General features: G+C 41.0%; 1 protein-coding gene across 1 annotated transcript in view; it reads left to right on the forward strand.

Moving 5' to 3' along the window:
- Positions 1-8254, forward strand: part of LOC117557070 — a 29287-nt gene extending 21033 nt beyond the window's left edge. Inside the window, exon 4 of the mRNA XM_034232752.1 lies at positions 4409-8254. Within this exon, the coding sequence (XP_034088643.1) occupies positions 4409-8049 (3641 nt within the window). The 3' untranslated portion in view covers positions 8050-8254. The remainder of the gene's footprint in view (positions 1-4408) is intronic.
- The last annotated feature ends 4355 nt before the right edge of the window (positions 8255-12609 follow it).

The following is a 12609-nucleotide window of genomic DNA, read 5'->3' on the forward strand; positions in this document are numbered from 1 at the left end:
GGGTCCGAGACTCAAGACATAACAGGATATAACAAAAGTTGTATGAAAAGTGCTTTTTAAATAGAGTTTGAATTGATTTGATTGGATTAGTCGTCTGATTCACTATTTGGTCTTAATCAGACGACTAATCAGATGCCCAAACATGTTTTAGCTCATTAGTCTTTTGTAATAATTAATAAGTCTAGAGTCTAGAGAGTGGATGGTGCAAACCCTTTAATTTAAGGGTGTTTGCATGATTTTAGTGAAGCTCCTCTTGTGGTCACATCTCCTCAAACAACATCAAGAATAAACTCTTATCAAGCTTTCTTTGTTTTAAAGCCAACGCACAAACATTAATGTTGTTGCTATCCGCCTTCAGTTCATTTCTCTCTACATATGAAGCTGAAACCTGAGTTTGAATGCAAAGGTTAGAAAGTTGTCCTGGTTGAAGCTGAGATGCAGGTTAAGGTTATGTTCTAATTACAATTGTCTTTATAATTGGGCTTTGGTTTGTGAAGCACTTTAAAATAGAGTTTGATTTGATTGGATTGGATTAGCCGTCTGATTGGCTATTTGGCTTTTGCTGCCTGAACGTGTTTTAGCTCATTAGTCTTTTGTAATAATGAATACGTCATCCCCAATGATTTCCAAACATCCAATCGTCTGGTAACTTCTAGATTTAAAGCGGTGCTTATTAGAGTCAGGAGTGGATGGTGCAAACCCTTTCATTTAAGGGTGTTTGCATGTTTTTAATGAAGCTACAGAGCCTCGCGCACATCTCCTCAAACAACATCAAGAATAAACTCTCATCAAGCTTTCTTTGTTTTAAACCCAACGCACAAACATTAATGTTGTTGTTATACTTTTTCTACTCCTTCAAATCTTATTTTGTTGTCAATTATGTCTTTTTATGATAAGATAAGCAGAATAAAACTGCCCCCCCCTCTTACTAGATTCAACATTAACATTAAATATTTAAGAACATTTCTTTACCCAACTACCAATACAAGTCAATCTTTGGTTATATACACTTTTTATTTCCTTTTTTGTTTTAAAAGTGCTGAATAAATAGATTTTGATTTGCTTTGATTGGGCGACGGATACTTGGTCTGAGATGCCTAAGATTCAGCTGATTAGTGCTTTGAATACATTCATTTGTGATTCCTATAGGGGTGTAACGGTTCACAAAAATTTCGGTTCGGTACGTACCTCGGTTTTTAGGTCACGGTTCGGTTCGGTACGTTTTCGGTACAGCAGAATTTTTTTTCACAAAACATCAAAAAAACTGTTGTTTTTTTTAAATTATTATTAAACTGTGAATAATGTATTCACTCAAATAAATACAAAATATAATAAAATAAACATTAAGGTGCAGCATTTCGATGAACTGAAATAATCTGTATTTGAACTGTACTGTACTAGTACCTAAGCAGCCAGCTTGACACAATGACTTGCTTGTCATTGTATTTTCATGTTGTTTAAAGAAAGATGAACTTGTCCACATTGCTTTCTGAAAGGGCAGATCTGCTGGCACTAACAATGTGTCCTGCTGTGGAGAACACCCTCTCTAGGGACAAAGGTAGCAGACACAGCCAGGTAGCGCTTTGCTAACATAAGGATATTTGGTGTTTGCAATAGCTTTGGCTTGGTCTGAACTCTCTGCGAGTGGTGGAGGCTTAAATGCTAGTGGGAGTTGGGTTTGCACTTCAGTCTTTTTTCTTTTGGTACCGGTGATATTCACGTTCGGGTGATGCCTTTTCAAGAGTGTGCAAGTTTGATGTATTGCCAGCCGCGTAACCAATGTTAGTTGAACAATGCCGACAAACAGCTTTGGTTCGGTCCACCTGTCTTTGTCTCTCATCCTTGTACGTAACTGCGAAACCAAAATGTTCCCAAACCGGAGACTTCAATGATGCTGGAGGATTTTCAGCTCAACTTTATCTGCGTTCGCCATTTCGACAGTTCCTCAAATTACTGACTACATTTGAACGCATCCCTGTGACCAGCTCTCATAGTATGCCTCTCGTCCAATGAAATGACTTGCTCGCTCTATGACGCGTTGAACACAATGTGAGCAAATTACTCTGAATGCTGCGACGCAGCACCTGAGATTACTTCCAAAAAGTTATTCACGTTCTCAATTTTTTTACGTTTAACGTTATATTCGTTCGGTACACTTCGGTACACACGTGTACCGAACCGAAGGGCCCGTACCGAATAATTTCGGTACGGGTACGTGTACCGTTACACCCCTAGATTCCTAATGAGTTATTTCCATAGAAACAGGTCCAGTTGTCTGATAAACTCTCAATTAGTCAACGTTATTATGTACAACAAGTTCAAAATAATGAATTATATGTATATTACAAATGTTTTTGGTTTGTTCAGCACTTATCGTTACCATTTGTGTATGAAGATTCAAATTTAAATAAAAGTTTAATCTGATTAGTCGTCTGATTAGTCGTCTGAATAGTCGTCTGATTAGTCGTCTGATTAGTCGTCTGATTAGTCGTCTGATTAGTCCTCTTGGTCGTAGACGTCTAAGATTTTATAGCTGATAGGTTTAAATGATTTTCCATTTGAATGACTCAAGGAAAACACCAGATTAATGACGGTGCATTTGTAGAAAGTCTTTGAAAACTTCACATATCTTTTAAGATCCGTTGATTAAGTCAATTAGGCGACACATTCGTACGAGTCTTAGACGACTTGAGGTCTTTTTGCAGTCGAGGAGATCCCTATTTATTACAATTAGCTGCCGTTTGAATCCAAAATGACTTACAATAGAATAAACTCAGAAGAACAAGAAAAGTAAGGTTATATTCACTTAAAACGGGCCAAACCAACCATTGAAGTGCATTCAAATGAAACAGATTGTTTTCAGTTTGTGTAGAGATGGGTAGACTTTCATTCGTCCCGATGTCAACGTGGAGCTCGTTCCACCAAACTTATAATGTACCCATAATTTAAAATAAAGCACTCAGTATTTGGTTCATATCCACGATGTGGGATGAATATTAAAATCATGCCTTAGTGCACGATTCAATTCAACAGCAGCGCAGCCTCTAAAATGACATGAAGTTGGATAAACAACTGAGATATTTTCCACTTCAATGTGTCTTCCAGTGTGGGTGTGTTCTGATTCAGGAGGAGCTCCCTCCAGTCCAACTCAGTGCATCACAGGCTGCAAGGTTTGAAGCGTGAACATGGAAGCAGATCTCCTGACGTCGGAAAGAAACAATCAATTGGCAGAGAAACACGTCGACTTTAAACCCAGTGGAAAAGTTAGACAGCTGCATTTAAAGCCAGCTCTCCGAGTGCTCAATGTTTTGTTTTTTCAGTAGGGTAATCATTGATGTGACGGCTTCCCTTCGAACACTTTAACAGAAGCTGTTTCTCCTCGTGTGGTCGCACATCTCCTCAAATAACATTAAGAATAAACTCTTATCAAGTTTTCTTCGTTTTAAACCCAACGCACAAACATTAATGTGGTTTTTCTACTTCTTTACCTTTTAAAGCTAAGAGAAGCAGAAGAAAACCGCCCCCCCCCCTTAGTAGATTCAACATTAACATTAAATATTTAAGATCATTTGTTTTTCCATCTACCAATAAAAGTTATTCAAGTTTTGTTTTTATGCAATAAAGGGTGAGAAAACGTTCATAAAAAGTATTGTTTCTACAGACGTTTTGTTCCCTTTTGTGTATGAAAAGTACAATATCAATAGAGTTTGATTTGCTTTGATTAGGCGACGGAGACATGCCTAAGATTTCTTCAGCTGATTAGTGCTTTGAATAAACTAAAACTGCCGCTACGAGTCTTACGCAGGTCGATAGTGAATATCCTTCCTTTCATTTATTGCTTATTTCCAATAACATACAGAACAAAGGTTTCACGGGTGCCTTTCCTCTCATACGCACGTCGACTTTAAACCCAGTGGAAAAGTTTGACATCTGCATTTAAAGTCAACTCTAAAGGGTTTTTTCTTCAGTGTGTGAAGGGTAATCATTTATGTGACGGCTTCAATTCGAACACTCGGAGTGGAGCCGCATTACGGATCACTTTCAAAGTCATCTTAAGAGAAATCATTTTCTAGTGACGTATGGAGGGATAACAGCGTGCTCCAAAGCAGATGTAAATTACATGTTGGAATAAAACCCCTTAATCTTATTTCTTCTGAGCCACACATTCATCTCTGTGCTTATGTTTCTTCTGGAGTCCATCCTACGCTCATTAATCATGCTGAGATGTGTTAAAAGCAACAAAGGAGTAACGGTGAGGAGCCAGAAGGCTGCATTAAAGTGTAAGGAGCTTACAGCGCGGGAAGTATTACATATAAATGCTTTTCCTTCCTGCTTCTTGTTTCTTTCACAGATAATCCTGCTCCGTTGTTGTCAGCTGATTAAATCCTTTCTCTTTTCTTTCCTCCAGAGCCTCAAACCTCTCTGGTTCTCCCTCTGGACGCCGGATGTTGGGCGTACGACCCGATGGACGCCAACAGAACCACAACTTCTTCTGAATCCTGCCTCACACAAATGGACTACGATAACATGTCCGCCACAGAAAACACTTCCCCCAAAACCAGCCACTTTAACAAGATCCCCTGGGCTCATAACTATTCAAGCAAGCCCTTTACTCCCAGTAACGTCCCAGCTAATGGCTCCACGCCACAGAGGGCCCACACCACAGCAGATATCAGCAGCAACCCAAACATCCAGAGCCGAATGAGACCCGTTTCCTTCTCTCTGCCCAAAAGGAGCTGCTTCCTCCTCCACCAATCAGCCGCCGTCTTCATCCAAGGGTTGTCGGGGAAGCAGGAAGAAGGAGTGACGGTGCAAGAAAGAGTCAAAGGTCTGCAGGAGAAAGTCTCAGACCGGACGCTCAGATCTCTCGTTTCTGCAGACGTGGAGAACCAGAACCTTAATGTGAACCCTGAGCTGAGCGGATTGGACGATAAACCTGATGTATCTACCAATGGAGACCAGGTTTCTTTATGTAATGGCAGTGAGATCCCATTAGAGGAACCTGTCGTCGGTGGGAATGAAGCCCAGGTTTTGTTACGTAACGACAACGGGACTGGAGCTCGAGTCGGCAGTGAAAGTGGGATTAAAACTCATCTTTATTTGAACAGTGGGACACCAGGACAGGTTTCTGTTGTGGCCAAACATCCAGTGAACAAAACCCACGATGATTTGGACAATCAAGACATAGACTCTACTGAAGATCAGGTTCTCCCTGCTCAGAATCAGCCTCAAACATCGGTTTTAAATGACACTTTGAACCCCAAAGAGTCTAGTTTTCCGCCTCTGAATCGCCCGAAAGAGCCGTTCTGTCGGGTCTTGAGTCGAGACGGTACCCGGGTTTTCCTCTGGCCGTCGGAGATGCTCAGTTTCACGAAAACATCGCCATCTATCTCCTTCAGCATCAACCCGTTACTGTACGACTTCAGAGCGCACAACAGGGCCAGGGACGGGGGAGAAGGGAGGAAGAAACGAGGGTCGGAGGAAGGCAGGGAGGGAATAAAACCAACTGTGATCAAAGAGCACGAGAGGGAAGTGGTGGCGGGAGGAAGGGAGGTGAAGATAGATGAAAGGGGAGAGGAAGATGAAGGGGGACAGGCGGGAAATCCTCAGGAAGTTGTAGCCCATTGTACAGAAGCAGGCAGCCGTGATGAAAGCGCTTTAAAATGTGTTTCTGCAGCGCTGGGCCTTCAGAAAACCGGATTCAGAACGAGGAAGAGGAAGAGGAGAGGAGGGGTGAGGAAGAGAGGACGGAGGAAACGAGGGGAAGAGACAGAAAGGAGAAGAAAGAGGAGAAGAAGGTTATTAAGCAGCAGTTCTGAGATACTTGAAGGACGAGGAGAGGAGAGGTTGAAAAGAGAGGAAAAAGTGCCGTTAAGTAATCTCTCGTTGGGAGGCAGGGTGAGGGAGGACGGGAGGAAGAAAGGTAGAGACGATGAGAAGAGAGGAGGGCTATTAAGCAACCTTCCCGTGAATCGCTGTAATCGCTGTGACCAGCTGCAGGTGAAGAGCATCGAGCATCAATCCCAGCAATCAGCCGGTAGAAAGCCTCTCTACAGGGGGGAGGCATGTAACCCAGCGATTAGCCCCGTCCCTGGGTCTGAAAGAGAGACTTCCTGCTGTCCTACAATGCGGGAAATGCAGGAAATTACAGGCGAGCGAGCAGGGCAGCGGAAGAGTCTGATAAGAGGCGAGAGAAACCCTGCGATTAGAGGCATTTCTGTGCAAGAAGCGACGGGAATTTGTCTTGTTGAACCTCCAGGGGCAACAGCATGTAACCCAGCGATTAGCCTCTTCCCTGGGTCTGAAAAAGAGACGCCACGCTGCCCTGAAATGGGGGAGATGCACGAAACTACATGTGAACAAGCAGGGCAGCGGAGGAATCTGATAAGAGGCGAGTTCAACCCAGTGATTATCGGCGCTTCTGAGGAAGAAGCGACGGGAATTTGTCTTTCTGAACCTCCCGGGGAAACAGCAGGTGATCCAGCGATTAGCCTCGTCCCTTTTCCTGTTTCCTTTAGAAAAGCAGCGTGGCATCAAAGACAAACAACACAGCAGACAGAAGCTCAGCGGAGCAATGTGACCCTGCCTGGAAAGACAATTTCAGAGGAAGGGAAGAAGAGGAAGATGATAGAGGAGGAGGAGGAGGAGGAGGAGGAAACAAAGAGGAAGAAGAGGAGGAGAGGAAGGAGGCAAGCGAGGAGGAAGGCATGTTTTTTGAGACAGGAAAGAAGAGAGAGTATTGGGTCGAACACTGACCTACACGAAGGCACGGGGAAACTGGACATGGACAACTTCCCGTGTCACGAAACAGAGGACACATTTAGCTGTGACACCGCTGACAAACTCAATGACTGCGAAGACGAGGAAATGAGGAAGAGATGCACTGATGGACCTTTCAGAGACTTTAACTTTCACAGTGACAGTCAGCGTGAAAACCATGACGTTACTCGAGACAATCCTAACGACAAACACAATCAGAGCTTTGAGAAACACGAGGATCCTTCTTTGAGTCCTGTGGACAAACTTCACTCAGCTAATGACACACCTGGGGACTTATTAGCACGTAACACCAATCATACTCCAGCTGAACGCCGTCAATGTGAAAACAGGCAAACACCAAGTGATAAAACATCAGATTTCTGTGAGCAAGCTTCAGATCAGAGCTCAAACTCCACGAATAACACAACTGAGGATAAAGCCAAGCACTCTCAGACTGAAAGCACCCTCTGTGATGCAGGGATTGATTATAAAGCCTGCAGAGGTATCGATCAGACATCAAACACACATCGTGTCGCTGATTGTAATCACTGTGCTGGGGACTTATTAGCATGTAGCACCAATGCTACTCATGCAGACCAGCGTCGATGTGAAACCAGGCGCACACAGAGTGGTGACACACCAGGTGTGTGCGAGCAGACTGCAGCTCAGAGCTCAGACGCCTCGGACAACAAAACGGAGGAGGAGGAAACTGAACCCTTTCAAAATAAGAGCCTCCTGTCGGATCCAGGAGTCGATCAGAAGTCGAACAGAAATCACGTTGCCGATTGTAACCACTGTGCTGTTGTTGATGTGAGGAAGAAGAGGAAGCAGGAGGAAGAGGAGGAGGAGGAGAGGAAGAAGGTGAAGGAGGCGTGGGAGAAGCAGTGGGTGAGGAGGAAGGAGAGGGAGAGGAGGAAGGAGTTATTCTACTCTGATAAGAGGCCTTGTTTCCTCCCTCCTCACTGCATCTTCCTCCCTCCTTCCCTCTCTTCCTCTTCCTCCTTCTCTTTCCGACACACCATCATCCAGCATCACCTTTCCTTGCTTCCTCCCCCCTCGCACCTCCACTCTTTCCCTCATCTCCTCCCCTCTTTCTCCCCTCATCTCACTCTTAATCCACCTCCTCCTCCACCTCCTCCTCTTCATCCCTCTTTTTACTCTTCGTCCCCCGTGTCTTTCCTGGATTCCCCCGCTCACTTTCCGTTAATGGAGGCAAGGTTTCATCCCATGCAGAATCACCTCCCTCCTCTCTTTCCTCCCCCTGTCCTTCCTTTACAGGTGTTGTTCTAGAAATACTCCATTAGAGTAGGGGGTGTCAAACTCAAGACCTCGAGGACTTCCTTTGATGTGGCCGAAAGAGAGCTTGACAAAAGTACACATCCTTTACTCAAGAAGTACACACATCCTTTACTCAAGAAGTACACACATCCTTTACTCAAGAAGTACATACATCCTTTACTCAAGTAGAAGTACACACATCCTTTACTCACACACATCCTTTACTCAAGTAGAAGTACACACATCCTTTACTCAAGTAGAAGTACACACATCCTTTACTCAAGTAGAAGTACACACATCCTTTACTCAAGAAGTACACACATCCTTTACTCAAGTAGAAGTACACACATCCTTTACTCAAGTAGAAGTACACACATCCTTTACTCAAGTAGAAGTACACACATCCTTTACTCAAGTAGAAGTACACACATCCTTTACTCAAGTAGAAGTACATTCATCCTTTACTCAAGTAGAAATACAGATACTCGTGTTTAAAAATACTCTGGTGAAAGTAGAAGTACTGACTATACTTCTTTACTCAAGTAAAAGTAAAGAGGCTTTGAAGTGTACTTCAGTAAAAAGTACCCATAACTAGCAGCAGTTTTAAAGAGTACCTGACCTCCCTTTATATTAATAGAACAATAATGTCATTGTTAGCTAATGAATGTTTCCATGCTGAACAACGGCAACATGACAACGTTTCCATTGGTCCCTCTTCTTTAGAGAAGACCAGGAAATGATGGATACACGGATCGTGTTCAAATCAATAGGCACGCAATGACTCTAAAGAATAATGATCACGCATCAAACACACATTCAGACTAAAGGAACCAGCTGTTTGGAAAATGTAGTGGAGTAAAGTACTGATACCAGAAACATGTACTTAAGTACAAGTATTTGTACTCCAATACTTCACACCTCTGGTTTTGTCATCATACCTCCAACAATGCAACACATATAATAAAATACAAATAAAAAAGCATGTTGCCCATAAACTACATGTCCCACAATGCATCTCATTTCGTGACACTGAAGAGACTTGCAATGATTTGCCCAAGACTTCTGCTTTCAGACGTAGTTAATTATGAAGTTATTACTCTATCTGATAATAATCCAATGCAGAGGCAATGATGTAATATAAAACATTATTTTATATATATTTATATAGGCCTATGTATATTTGTATGTTACAACCGGCCCTTTGAGTGCAACCATAATGCTGATATGGCCCGTGATGAAATTGAGTTTGACCCCCCTGCTTTAAGGGGACAGTCCCACATTTATAATGGACGTAGTTTCCTGCACGAGTCCTAAAGGGTTAATCCTGTCCTGCCACAATGTCTTATTCTGTGTTCACATTAATCAACATTTACTTGTCAAATAAACTGTTTTTAAGCTTTTGAATGAACTTTTATTACTAACACCAATCCATGCAGGAAACTATCCCCCTAGATCAGCAACATGTGATTTTATTTACCCAAATGACACTTGGGAATTTACGATGATGTTTGGAGCTGCTAACAAGCATCATGCTACTATCCCGGGCTAGCTAGAGAGCTAACATTCGCTAGCTAACTAGGTAGCTGGTTAGATGGGTAGCTAATGTTGGCTAGCTTACAACGTATAAACATAGCGAGTGTTAGCTCGCTTGTAAAGAAGATAGCTTACGTTCGCTATCTAATTTGATGGAGAGATGGAGATGTATGTTAACTAGCCAGCTTGTAAGCTAACTGGCTAACGTTCGCTAGTAAGCTAACACTACTCCATGCAGGAAACTAACCACTTAGATAACCAACATGTGATTCATTTACTCAAACGACATACTTCTGGGAATTTACTGCAATGTTTGGAGCTGCTAACAAACATCATGCACATGTCAACAAGGTTTTTATAAAAACGATCACAGCCTGAACACAAGACACAGGTCCACAATGCAAGTTTAATCACAGGGTGTTAAATAATCATTCAAATTTAAATTACGAAAGCCACCAAATTGTCGATTTCTGCTAGTTAAATGGTTAGCTAATGTTGGCTAGCTTACAATGTGGATAGATAGCGAACGTTAGCTAGCTTGTAAAGTAGATTGCCAGCTTTTGATATCTTATAAAGTACATAACTTGCGTTCGCTAGCTAGTTTGATGGATAGATGGAGATAACTAATGTTCACTAGCCAGCTTGTTAGCTAACTAGCTAACTAGCTAAGTGGGTAAAGCTGCGGCGCTACATAAGAGGAATATTTCTGATCTAATTCTTCAATATCTCTTTTTCAACGACATTGTAACGTTGACAATTGAAGGTTTCACAAAAGAAACGACCATTTGAATACATAATGATCAGTATTGGAGTAACAATATGTATGTTTTTCTTAATATATTATATTTATTGCATTAAAATAATGGATCCTTTGTTCATCACTTTATTGTTGCAGCTGGTAAAGGTGGAGGTCAGGTGAAATACTTTAGGGCTGCACAATTTACACATTTTCTTTAAAATTACAATACGCGCAACATCAAAATCGCATTTAGTGCAATATTTGGTCAAATGAAGTAAACATTATTCGACAGACCTATTAATACAAACATTGTTTGTTACTGATCACACCATGATATTTTGAATAAGATAAGAGGTACTTTATTGATCCCTAATTGGGACATGTTTGCGTTGCAGCAGCATAAAAACAAACAAGGCATTACACATAAGTAGAAATGAAAGAGTAGAAATAAACAATACTAGAATTTAAACATCTCAAAATAGAATTAAAACAGCATTCAAAAGTAGAAAATATACAGTAGACTGTGAAGATACACATCTATAAACTCTGACAATATAAAGCAGGATCTTATTTACATTAAGTGTGTAGGGAATGGAAAATGTAATTAAATATAAATGTAGTAATGTACTTTTTGATGATAAAGAGAACATTGTTTCAGATGTGATTATTCTCTCCGATATTCAAAAATAATCGCAATTAGTTATTTTTCACCAATTGTGCATTGGATTTAATGATTAAAAGCATAAATTAAGACATTTACAATATTTGGTAGGTTCAATAAGGACATACATTAAGTGTAACGCGGCTTTTAAAAACCACAAATACACACTAACGGATATAAATAAACTCAGAAATCCTTTATCCATCCATTTCAGGGGGACAGTATGGATAACGATAAGAATACAACACTGTCAAATTAAAATGCATGCACAAATTAACGAAAATAAAACTCAAATAGTAAAAAAATCGAGGTAAAAGGAAAAGAAAGTAGCACTAATATAAGAAATTAAGTGGAACATACGTAGTAACAACCGGAAATGTTATGATATCATGTCTTAAATCACCATATGGACATAATATCGATGTATTTCCCAGCTATATTTCCCACCTGCAGACTCAAAGCGAGGATGAAATGTGAGGAAAAACAAAAGATTATTTTGCTTAAAGTCTAAACTCCTCATCAACCCGTCCAAACACTCACTGCCTCTCACATCTGAAGAAAAAAACAAAAAGGATGGCTAATTATCTTCATCAGTGCAACTGAGGACACACAGCTGCTCCAATCAGAAGTATTTGCATTTTCAACCCAGTCATTTTCCAAGTTGGTGACTTTAGGGACAGATTCTCTCCTCAGATATCTTCAGATCGTGATGATAAATGCAGGGTTGCTGCTTTTTCTGGTTTAAATTTACATTTCCTTCCCGCAGAGCTTCTACTTCAGTGGACCATTTCCAACGTTTCCGATAACAGATGGAAACTCACTGCTATCAGCTGGAGGTCATTATGATCACATGACTGGAGGTCATTAGGATCACATGACTGGAGGTTATTAAGATCACATGACTGGAGGTTATTAAGATCATATGACTGGAGGTTATTAAGATCACATGACTGGAGGTTATTAAGATCACATGACTGGAGGTTATTAAGATCATATGACTGGAGGTTATTAAGATCACATGACTGGAGGTTATTAAGATCACATGACATGAGGTTATTAAGATCTTAAGATCACATGACATGAGGTTATTAAGATCACATGACATGAGGTTATTAGGATCACGTGAATGGAGGTTATTAGGATCACATGACTGGAGGTTATTAAGGTCACATGACATGAGGTTATTAAGATCTTAAGATCACATGACTGGAGGTTATTAAGATCATATGACTGGAGGTTATTAAGATCACATGACTGGAGGTTATTAAGATCACATGACATGAGGTTATTAAGATCTTAAGATCACATGACATGAGGTTATTAAGATCACATGACATGAGGTTATTAGGATCACGTGAATGGAGGTTATTAGGATCACATGACTGGAGGTTATTAAGATCACATGACTGGAGGTTATTAAGATCACATGACTGGAGGTTATTAAGATCACATGACTGGAGGTTATTAAGATCATATGACTGGAGGTTATTAAGATCACATGACTGGAGGTTATTAAGATCACATGACATGAGGTTATTAAGATCTTAAGATCACATGACATGAGGTTATTAAGATCACATGACATGAGGTTATTAGGATCACGTGAATGGAGGTTATTAAGATCATATGACTGGAGGTT

Source organism: Gymnodraco acuticeps, unplaced genomic scaffold (genome assembly GCF_902827175.1).
Source record: "Gymnodraco acuticeps unplaced genomic scaffold, fGymAcu1.1, whole genome shotgun sequence".
Lineage (NCBI taxonomy): Eukaryota > Metazoa > Chordata > Actinopteri > Perciformes > Bathydraconidae > Gymnodraco > Gymnodraco acuticeps.